The following is a 10,798-nucleotide window of genomic DNA, read 5'->3' on the forward strand; positions in this document are numbered from 1 at the left end:
CTGTCGGTCAACCAATCATGTACCGTGGTACCGCGCGTCGCCGTAGCCAATTAACTCCGGTACGTGTCTGTACCGCGCACTTTGAATGGATGCATCTGTAATGAGCTTTATTTTAAAAAATAGTTTATCATCTACACCACCAATCATCTACAGCTGCAATATATTTGATCAGTGAGTTACATATACAGATCCAGCCATTCAGAATGCATGCTGAATACTACATCATTTTCCAGTGTGCATGCCCTGATTTTAAAACAAAAATGTTTATGTACTGCACTACTTTGTAAAACTGCCAAATGGAGAAGTGAATGCTTAAAGCAGCATATAGAAGCATTTGGGCTATCCACAGAAAACGCCTGGTTTTGAATGCCAAGTCAATGCTGAGGGACGACCTCAAACTTTTTGGGACTTGGGATGAAGATTTGGGATAACCTCCAATTATAAAATTTAAGTTGGATACTGTTTAGAATGTAATTAATTTTTAAACTGTGTAGTACAGTATGTAAAATATTGATATATAAAAAGTGTATTATTATACTGTGACTTGTTGTGAATGTGATATGCTTCTTTCAGGTTCATTTAGATCATTAATTTGCCTTAATGCAAATTTTAGCCATGAGAAAATGTTTAGCATAAAAATATGTTTCACATATTGTATTGTAGTGGCTTTAAAACCATACAGTATCATACTGTATACACAGTATATTTATATGGTATACAATGACACTACAGTCAATTGACCTCTGTATGCTACTGTCTCAGTATTCTATATTTGTGGATATGACTTTATGTGGTTCACGTGTGTGGCACATCAGGAGATGGGAAAACATTGCTTAAAATATCCTGACTGGGAGAAAAAAAGTCTTATGTATGATTTTTTCCCTCATTGCAGTATATAGTCTAGCAGTGTGATTTAACTATATGTCATATAAACTATTACACAAATAAATAAAGATGCATGTTCAATTTATGCAAAAACAAACATGTATAATAATTGCAATTTTAAGCAATAAAACAGTAGAACCACAATTATATTCACCATTGTATTAACAGTTACAACAGATAAAATCCAGAACTTTTTTAAATAGTAGGTATTAACCCTACTTCACATCTGTCAAGATTATGGTGTACCCAACAGGTGTTTTGTTTGGATTATACTATGAATGATTCCTGAGACATACCGTCCAAGATTTCAAAAGTATAAAAACAAATAAAACTTTTGTTTGGATGAGAGTAATGATACCCATTACTATCTTTTTAGAAGTCATGAACTGCTTGCAAAGTATCTGATTTTGACAAACTTTAAAGAGCTAATTTAAAATCTGTCTGCCTGACTGTATTGCATCTTATTCATTGCGCTGTTAGGACACCTTCAGATTTATCTGATCTAAACTTAAGATCTGCTTCCTTCACAGTTTTGTTATGCAAAATGTTTCTGACCCTTGTTAATCTCCAAGATCCTAACTGATTTGACTTTCTATTTGTCTCATTCAGCTGAAACATAAAAAGAAGGGGTTTTATAGTTAATTTTATTGTGATTCAATTTATTCTATTATTTATTATTGATATTAAGTATTATTATATTATTTCTTACAAAACCACTAACATCGACACAGTTGTTGCTCGTGTTCATAGCCTCTCATTAATTTACAAATGTGCTTTATCACCACTTTGAGAACATGAATGTGAACTGAACATGTAAATACTGTGTTATCTAAAATGAGTACCCTAATACAGCCTGCTAAATACATATATAAATAAATTAATATTGTTAACAATGCTCAGAAATGCTCAGCGAATTCTTCAAAAATTAAGAAGCTTTATATTTCGGAAACATCATGATTGTTACACAAGGAAGTTAAACGTGGCAATTTGATCAGAGTTGCATCACAAAGAAATACAAATGGTTTTAAAGTGCTCCAAAGCCTTCTTAGTCAAGAACAGAGAGTTCAAGTAGGAAGCTGCGGCAGCATGCATAGGCTGCAAAGGAACAAGTAAAGATTCATTCCATGCTGAAAAGGGAAGAAAAAAACATAACGTTTCAGCTGTGGAGCCTCGTTCAGGTGTGAGGAATGGAGAATGCTAATTCAATTGCACCCTAAACTTTTCCCCACACACCCTCCCCCTACTGTGATTAAGTAATACACAAAGAAAGCACTTGGAAAGCACTGGAAGCAATCCAAAGGACAATTTGTATAACTTGCATTTTGACTGTGATTAAATGCAGACCTTTTTTGCACACTTCAATGCATGTTTCTGTGGCCTTTTTAATATCACTTTGTTATTCTAGATTATTTAATTATAAAATATATAGGATTTATTTTGAAGGCTTCTTTTACCCCTGCCATTGATAGTATCCACGTTTGCAAACTCTTTCATGTTAACTATTAATATTATTAATAATATCTTCCATATTGCATTTAAATTGGAACATTTTTTACAAATATAAATCCACCAGTCCATCTATTTTTTAACCACTTTTGTTACATTTTTTAGGTTTTTGAGAGACTTTAGAATGCTTCAGCTGATGCGTAAAAAATGTAACAATGCATGCTGTGGTGAAAAGGCTATTGAGCACAGAACATCTTCCCTCCTGTCAAAATAATTCCATATGTAGTTTATTCTTATCCGAGTAAAAAAATGCCTGTGCCTGTGCTCTGTGTCATTTGTTTGCAAATTTATTAACATCTGTGGCATCGTGTCTCAAAAATAGGCATTTTAATAAGAAAGAGAGGTTGTGAAAACAGTGACAAATGACCCTGAACAAAATACAAGCAGTTTTAAATGATTATATATTATTAATAAATTAATACTGTTAAGAATGATCAGATACATTATTATAGTTCGGTTTCAGTGGTCTTTTTAATACCACTTTGTTATTGTCAATTATAATACATATGATTTCATTTTAAGGCTTGTTGTAAAGGCTTGTCTTGAATTGTGGTGAAGTATTTTGAATTGAATTAAACCTGTTAAACTGTTTTTTACTCCCACCATTGACATATTCACATTTGCTCATTCATATTTTTAATTTATTGGTATCATTTAAGATTGAACATGTTGTGATATATAAAATAATAAAATATAAATATAGTGTACATAATGTTTACTTTTTTTAAAATATTTTTTTGTTAAAAGAAAAGCATGTGCCCTGACCAGGAATCGAACACTGACCTGAGGATTCATAGATACACACTAAATCCACCATACCAAAGCACCACTTAAAAACAGTGTTGAAACAGACAGGTTAAAATGTTTCCAATACAATCACGAGTGAATGAGTCAATGAAATTGATGCAGTTGTTTACAAAGAAAGTGGAATATGGTAATACTTTGAGCTAAATAAATATATTTTACTTAAATCCTTAAGTTAATATCATTATTAATTTCTTTAGATACATGATTCTATATTATATTCCCTATGAAACGGATTCTAAAAAGTCTGTTTTTTTACTGCAATAATGGCAGTAAGTATTCATAGAAAAGGTTAAAACATTATAGCATTTTTTTAAGTATATAAACATAATATAGTCAGAACAAGCACACCAAAACTTTTCCAAATTAACCACAGTTAGTTAAGGACAGTGATTCATAAGATATTTATGAAGAAAGTGGAATACTATTGTTTGTTTGTTTTTATTTTAGCTACCACTAACAGCCATATACAGTATGTATTATATATTTATATTCCTAAATAAATATATTTTATGATTTTAAGAGATGTTATGCTCATGTTATTTTTAGGTGCAGCTACCAAGATTTTCCTTTAATTGTTAAATTCCATATTAATATTTCATATTAAGTGGATTTAAACACACATAGTAGTGAGATTAAATGAAGCAATTGCATCACTAACATCTAATGACCCACAGCTGTTGATCGTCTTTGGCCAGTGAATCACATGCCATGGTATAATGCAGCCCCTGTAATGCATTATGGGGTTTTAATACACATTCTGAATGGCTACATCTGTATGTGAAAATTATTTATAATAAATTCTCACATGAGTATTAATATAAGTCATTAATAAAGTATTAGAAGTAATACAATATTAGTAGTATAAAGCGACACCTTTCGTCAAACTTTTGACAGGTACCACGCCCCCTTTTCCATCCAATGGTCGTCCGTGGTGTTTGGTTGTCCCGCCCCCCAGCCATCCAATGGCGTGTTGTTATTTGTGCATGTCCCGCCCCCTCAGGAGCCAATGGTGTGGGTCGGAACCCCCTACCGGCCGGTCGCCCCGGCGCCTCGGGGTCCCAAAGCCCCCAGCCGGCGCATCCCTGGGTGTGTGCGAGTGTGTATTGGTTTGGAAGGGGAGCATGTCTGCCGCGGGGTTGAGTGCGCTCTATTATAACCCTAGGAAATCGGGCAGTTACGGCGGCGCAGGGTGTCTGTTGCGGGCCGCGCGATCCCGGGGTGTGCGCGGCGCCAGCCGCGGGCGGGTGGTCGAGTGGCTGTCCGGCCAGGCTGCTTATACGCTGCACAAGCCGGCGCGCGTACGTTTTAAGAGAAACAGGACGCTGGTGTCCGAAATGGACTGGCAGTGGCAGGCCGACTTGGTGGACATGAGAGAACACCAAGCGTTCAACGACGGTTTCTGTTACATCTTAATGTGTATAGACATGCTGTCTAAATACGCTTGGGCCGTGGTCGCTTATATGCTGCAGAAGCCGTGTCTCCAAAACAGCCGGGGTGCAAGCACACACACACACACTGACTGCGTAAAGTCTCACGGAAAGAAATCGCCGGGCAAACACCAGGTGAAATGTGAACCGCTTTATTTCAACAGTGGGTTTTCAAACACCGAAACAGCGCAGCAGCACTTTTTACACATGTTACAGACTCCAGTTTGCAAGTATGTGAAATGTGAACCGCTTTATTTCAACAGGGGTTTTCAAACACAGAAACAGCGCAGCAGCACTTTTTACACAAGTTACAGACTCCAGTTTGCAAGTATGTGAAATGTGAACCGCTTTATTTCAACAGGGGTTTTCAAACAGTGAAACAACGCAGCACACATGCGTTACCGGCTCCTGTTTGCATTCAACAATTAAATGTTGGTGCGGAAAATTAGTTCGGTACACGTAACCACCACCCCTACGCTGCTGAGAAACTTTGCGGCATCTGAAAAAGCATTCATAACCCCCTTCCGCTCACCGTGTCTAAAGCCGTGCGAACCACACTGGGCGATCCGATCGAGCAGGGCAAAAAAATTTGCCTGCGTAACCAGCGGGATGGTGTTACCACAGGTTCTGTGCAAAACACGCTGTATTTTGGAATACACACTGTAGAACCCCCCAGGCTTCCTTTTCTGATCTGAAAACATCAGATCTGTAATAATTTCACTCAAGTTCTCGACATACGCATCTATCTCTTTAACAAATTTAAGGACATTAGCATTCGACTCTTTGTTTTGCATATCAAGCTTTGTAGAGAGAAGTGTGTAAAGCACTCTTAGTAAGAATTCAGACGTATACATTCGAAATTCTTCATTCTTCGGTCGATGGCACACCCGGGTCTGTAAAACAGAGTGAAATCTGTATTCACATTTTACATAGATCTTTTTTTTTGCGTCTGTAAAAATAAGAATAGTGTTTCTTTTGCAACACATCAAAAGTCACGTCTACTAATTTTTCATCCAGCTGTTCAAGGGTGGCGTGTACATGCTCGTATGGGGAGTGGTCCTCAATTATATTTTTTAGCAACTGTTTTATGCCCCGCTCAGTGTCATTTGTAATGGTGTACGAACCCAGACACCGGGCGGTGTACAGAACAACCGATAAAATTCGGGCTAAACTGAGAGACTTATAAATTTCTAAAGCGGCAAACGTCACATCTTCAAACCCATCTGTGTAGCCGACAGACAGACATGTGTGGCCCCGCTGCCCAGGATGGTCAATCAAACAGGCCGGGCAGTCATCAACCAGGACCCCCTTTAAACAGTGCTTGAAGATGCAATAAACTACTGCTTTCACAATCTGGGGCATAACATCGGGCTCATTAGGGTCAGGGGCATCATCTTTATTAACATTTGGGCGAACACCCAAGCATAGACACGAGACATTCACATGTGTTGACAGGCTGAAGATTGACCCGTCCACATCCTCTTTATTCTATTAAAGGAAAAAGAAAAGGAAGGCTTAACAAAATAGACATGCATTGCACCTAAAATACCGAGCATTTACACTTTTGAGCTAAGGTTTTTCGTTAATATTTACCATTTGTAGCGTGGTATCATCGCTAGCACCCGGCTGTTCTTCAGCATCTGGTACCCCAGCTGAACTCACACCCCCACCGCTGTCACAGGGTTCAGAGGGTGGGTTAGGGTTTTGCTAAAAAGAAGACCAAGTATTAAAATGACAGACGCTAAGCACCGATACAACAATTCCACGAGTCGAAAAAATATTTTAGCCGCCTACCTCTTCGCTTTGTAGAGTAGCGGACCCCGTTGTTTCTCCACACAAAGAAGCCATCTCAGCAGCTCTGTGGTGTCTGACAGCGCCAAGCACGCACTGCGGCCCTGTCAGGTCAGAGCGTTTAAGAATATGCGCCAATGGTGTAACACGCCTACATAACACAAGACATTTTACAATTGGTTGTGATGACCCCCCCCCCCCCGATTTATCGAGAGCGAGAAGTATTCGCATATCAGTTTATAAGTTTTAAAGTATAAACACACAACGCAAACACAAATGATGTGTTTCACCCGAAAAGAAATTTTAAACACGCGGGGTTGGTCTTAAAGTTTTTAGAATAACGTAATAAGACACAGTTTATTTTTAATAACACATTCGCGACAGCTTTTTCGAAAGTTTGGGATAAATTTCCACAGCATAAAAGCGCCAGCATAAAAGTCTTTAAGGTGTTAACAGACAACAAATGGTGGGGTGTTGTTCTACAGACTGTAACGGATTGTTCTTAAAGTTTTAAAATTGTTTCCCGGTAGAGATGATTTGTGATGATATTGGAGACGGGGGTGGGGAGGGGTTAGCTACAGGCTCTGGAATGCCGAGTGGGGGTTACAGGCTCCGGAATGCCGAGGGGGGTGCTAAAATTGACACCAGTGAAAGTTTACAAACATTTTAAATTCATGTAAAGTTTTCTAATTTACAAACACCACATGTATTTCACGCAAAAATGTTCTTAACAGCGCAGCGCTGAAAAATAAAACCTCAAAACGTCAAGCTTGGTTTGTGAACACGGCCCTATAAAGAACAGATACATAATAAAAACATTTTGCTTGATAATATTCTTAGCGGTCTGCTGGTGAATCAAACAAAGACAACGCGGCACGTTTTCGCCACGTTTTAACAGCTAAGAAATGTAGACACCGTTGTATGTCTTAAAATAATATAGATTTTAACATTATAACGCGCTATATTCGCTTATCAGTTTATAAGTTTTAAACTTTAAAAGTATTAACACACAACGCAAACACAAATGATGTGTTTCACCCGACAAGAAATTTTAAACGCGTGGTTGGTCTTAAAGTTTTTAAAATAACGTAATAAGACACAGTTTATTTTTAATAACACATTCGCGACAGCTTTTTTCGAAAGTTTGGGATAAATTTCCACACAGCGCCAGCATAAAAGGCTTTAAGGTGTTAACAGACAACAAATGGTGGGGTGTTGTTCTACAGACTGTAACGGATTGTTCTTAAAGTTTTAAAATTTTTTCCCGGTAGAGATGCATTGTGATGATGTTGGAGACGGGGGTGGGGAGGGGTTAGCTACAGGCTCTGGAATGCAGGGGGGGGGGGCTAAAATTGACACCAGTGAAAGTTTACAAACATTTTAAATTCATGTAAAGTTTTCTAATTTACAAACACCACATGTATTTCACGCAAAAATGTTCTTAACAGCGCAGCGCGGAAAAATAAAACCTCAAAACGTCAAGCTTGGTTTGTGAACACGACCCTATAAAGAACAGATACATAATAAAAAACATTTTGCTTGATAATATTCTTAGCGGTCTGTTGGTGAATCAAACAAAGACAACGCGGTACATTTTCGCCACGTTTTAACACCTATGAAATTTTAGACACCATTGTATGTCTTAAAATAATATAGATTTTAACATTATAACGGTCTAAAACGTTTTCTAAAATGTTTCTTAAAATAATTTCTACAGACCAGTACGTGCACCCCCCAACGATACCTAAGATTAATGGTTTTATGGGGGGACCATGTGTGTTTCTTAGAAGAGAATGTTTAGCGGCTTGAGTATAAGTACCAGCGGTTTAACAGACGAAGTTTTAGCTGCATTCCAAATCCTACAGTCTCACGTTATCGCCTAACTCGTCAGAATGGACCACGCCGATCAATTGCAACAGTCTGAAGATAGTCTGTTTACAGAAATAGAACTGTTCGACTTGATAGACGAAGCCGCGGATTCAGCGAATTTCAGCGGTATGTATATCTGGCTTATTGTGAGACAATTACAACGTCGCGGTGCATGTCTCGTGTTAGCTATAGTTACAAAACGTTGTATAATATTTGTATACTAGGCAATATTGAATGAATATAATGGAATTACCCGCGATTGGTGCCGTAATGTGGTCGTGACTGTGTGTATCCATTCATTTCCAATAGCACCGAAAACCACGGGTGTAAAAAGACCAGTTACGATGCAGCACAACACCGGTGAGTAATTACGACAATGTTTTGAATAACGCTTTACGACCATGTGAGTCTTAAAGACACATGGGGTATATACGCCGCACCAAAACGCGCATGTGTCTATTCCACAGATGCGGGCGAAGGGACAAGTCGCCACACATTTAAAAAACCCCGTTTGGGGTTTGCATTACCAACCCAAAACCTTGTGGTGACACAGGCCGATGTTCACATCATACCAGACGGTGCGGGGGATATTATCAGAGCGCCTGAGAGAAGAGGTTGGTATTATATAAAACATTCTTATAGCCTGGTCATTTAAACGTGTCTATAATAAAAATACATACCGTTTTTCTATATTTTTCACTAATGGTATTTTCCCACGCCGTGCAGACCCCGGACCTTCAAAAAATAAACTGCGGCGCGCCAACAAGTTAACTGGGGCATCGAGCTCAAAACGACTGAAACCAACCGGCAAAGGTTAATATAATTAAGCGTGGTCAAGATGTGTTATGATCCACTTACGGTAAACGTTACTTCTTTTGTTAGGCTGTTAATTCGCTGAAAGATCCTACTTCGCGGAGTTTTCTGTTTGGGGGTGTTAAAAAACCTTATTTTAAAACTGCCTAGCTTTTAAAGTTAAAAGCGACTGGTGTGTGCGTGGGTCTACATGCCGTTAGCACGCCGCTTGACCCAGTAGCGCCACCACCGACGTCAAGGAAACCGGTGTAACAACATGGCCGGGTAACTTGCTCCATTCACCCACAGCCCTTTGTGTAAGGGGGCAGCATATGCGTGGCGTTTTTATCATAGTTATCGTAGTTTTCTGACTTTGACAGTTTAGATTTCATTGATTGTTGTGTTGAAAAGTCTTTTATTTTTATCACAGTGTTGTTTTCAGATTTTGAGATGTGGAGCATTGGCGTGGTAATAAAAAGTCTTATTTTTTCACACAGCATCTGTATCGACGCGCGGTGAAACAAATGCGGTGGAAACGTCGGAACCCAAGGTGGTGACTGCATCCGAGACGACTGTTAAGACGTCGACCAAAGCCAGACGTGTCAAGCCTGCGGAGCGAAATAATAACGTGCCTAAAGACTTGGTGTTGGGTGATGTGCTAGACTCCGTGCGCGGTATTACACAGATACTAACAACGGTGCGCAGTAGTGAGGTGACCAAAAAACGAGTTTTAGAGCGTCTAAGAGCGGTTTTACCCGGTGTACAGACCTTGTTTCCAAAACCGATCCAGGTTTTCACCGCTAACATCTTAGATATAATTTCTAAAGAGGATGCCGATCTAACCTCTGGATTTCAGAACCTGTTGATGCTATTTCATGCTTCATCGGTGGAAATCCCCGGTGATAAATGACTAAACATGCGGTCTAAAAAGTGCTTAAAAGACCAACCGCTTGCCAACCGCAAGCTTTTGTACATAAATAAAAGAATTAAACTGGCAAAAGCATGTTTGTTGCGTCGTCAAAGATTCAGAGCGAGGCATCAGATTTCCCAAGGGTCGCCCGAGCCACGCAATGAAAATGCAGTGGTAGAAAATAACTTAAGGCCCGAGGTTGTTGTGGCAGAACAGGATGGTGGTAACCCAGAACCGGTTGTACTGAACGATCTGAATCAGGTTGGTGGCGGTGCCGGGGTGAATAGAGACCCCATGGTTTTCCTGGAGTGTATACGCCGTTATAACAGGGCTTATAATAATTTTAGAGCAACAGAGCACCATGAAGAATTTCGTTTTGTTAATCTCGACAGAATAACCTCGTATGTACAGGCTATAGACGCTGTGCATGGTGCAGTCCAGAGAATATTGGACGAACTTTCTCCAAACATCGGGGCGAATGATTTTGTACAGCTGCGTTTGACAGCGGGTGGTTTTAACAAACCCTTGTTCTCACGCAGGAGACACCCAGGAGAATTAAATGCGGCCGATTTTTTAAGCCACATCTCGGACCTCTTACAGAGCCACACAGAGGTTCTCACCGATGACACCCTCCGCTTAGTGGTGACGATAGTTAGGAATATGCAGGGGGGTGCCCGCCGAAGATTTAAATCCGTTCTGTACAGCCGGGTAATTGCGCAGAAAAAAGCACACCTTATCGACTTACATTACACGGGCGGTAATCTGTGTTTCGCCGGGAGTGTGTACGGTTTGTTGAATGAGGGTTGTACCG

The 10,798-nt window shown here is 39.5% G+C and overlaps 1 protein-coding gene and 1 long non-coding RNA gene across 2 annotated transcripts; one reads left to right on the top strand and one right to left on the bottom strand.

The window, feature by feature from the left end:
* Positions 1-4,761: 4,761 nt before the first annotated feature.
* LOC138242160 (uncharacterized) lies at positions 4,762-8,639 on the bottom strand. Its single transcript, XM_069197404.1, has 4 exons — positions 8,539-8,639; positions 6,420-6,520; positions 6,219-6,332; positions 4,762-5,518 (listed from the first exon to the last, which is right to left on the bottom strand). The coding sequence occupies exons 1-4, from the start codon at positions 8,579-8,581 to the stop codon at positions 5,051-5,053; spliced, it is 726 nt and encodes a 241-aa protein (XP_069053505.1). The 5' UTR covers positions 8,582-8,639; the 3' UTR covers positions 4,762-5,050.
* A 118-nt stretch (positions 8,640-8,757) lies between these two features.
* LOC138242273 (uncharacterized) lies at positions 8,758-10,118 on the top strand. Its single transcript, XR_011191482.1, has 3 exons — positions 8,758-8,899; positions 9,012-9,098; positions 9,575-10,118. It is a non-coding gene; the product is annotated as an uncharacterized lncRNA (long non-coding RNA).
* Positions 10,119-10,798: the final 680 nt, after the last annotated feature.

This window comes from Lepisosteus oculatus, chromosome 13, assembly GCF_040954835.1.
Source record: "Lepisosteus oculatus isolate fLepOcu1 chromosome 13, fLepOcu1.hap2, whole genome shotgun sequence".
Lineage (NCBI taxonomy): Eukaryota > Metazoa > Chordata > Actinopteri > Semionotiformes > Lepisosteidae > Lepisosteus > Lepisosteus oculatus.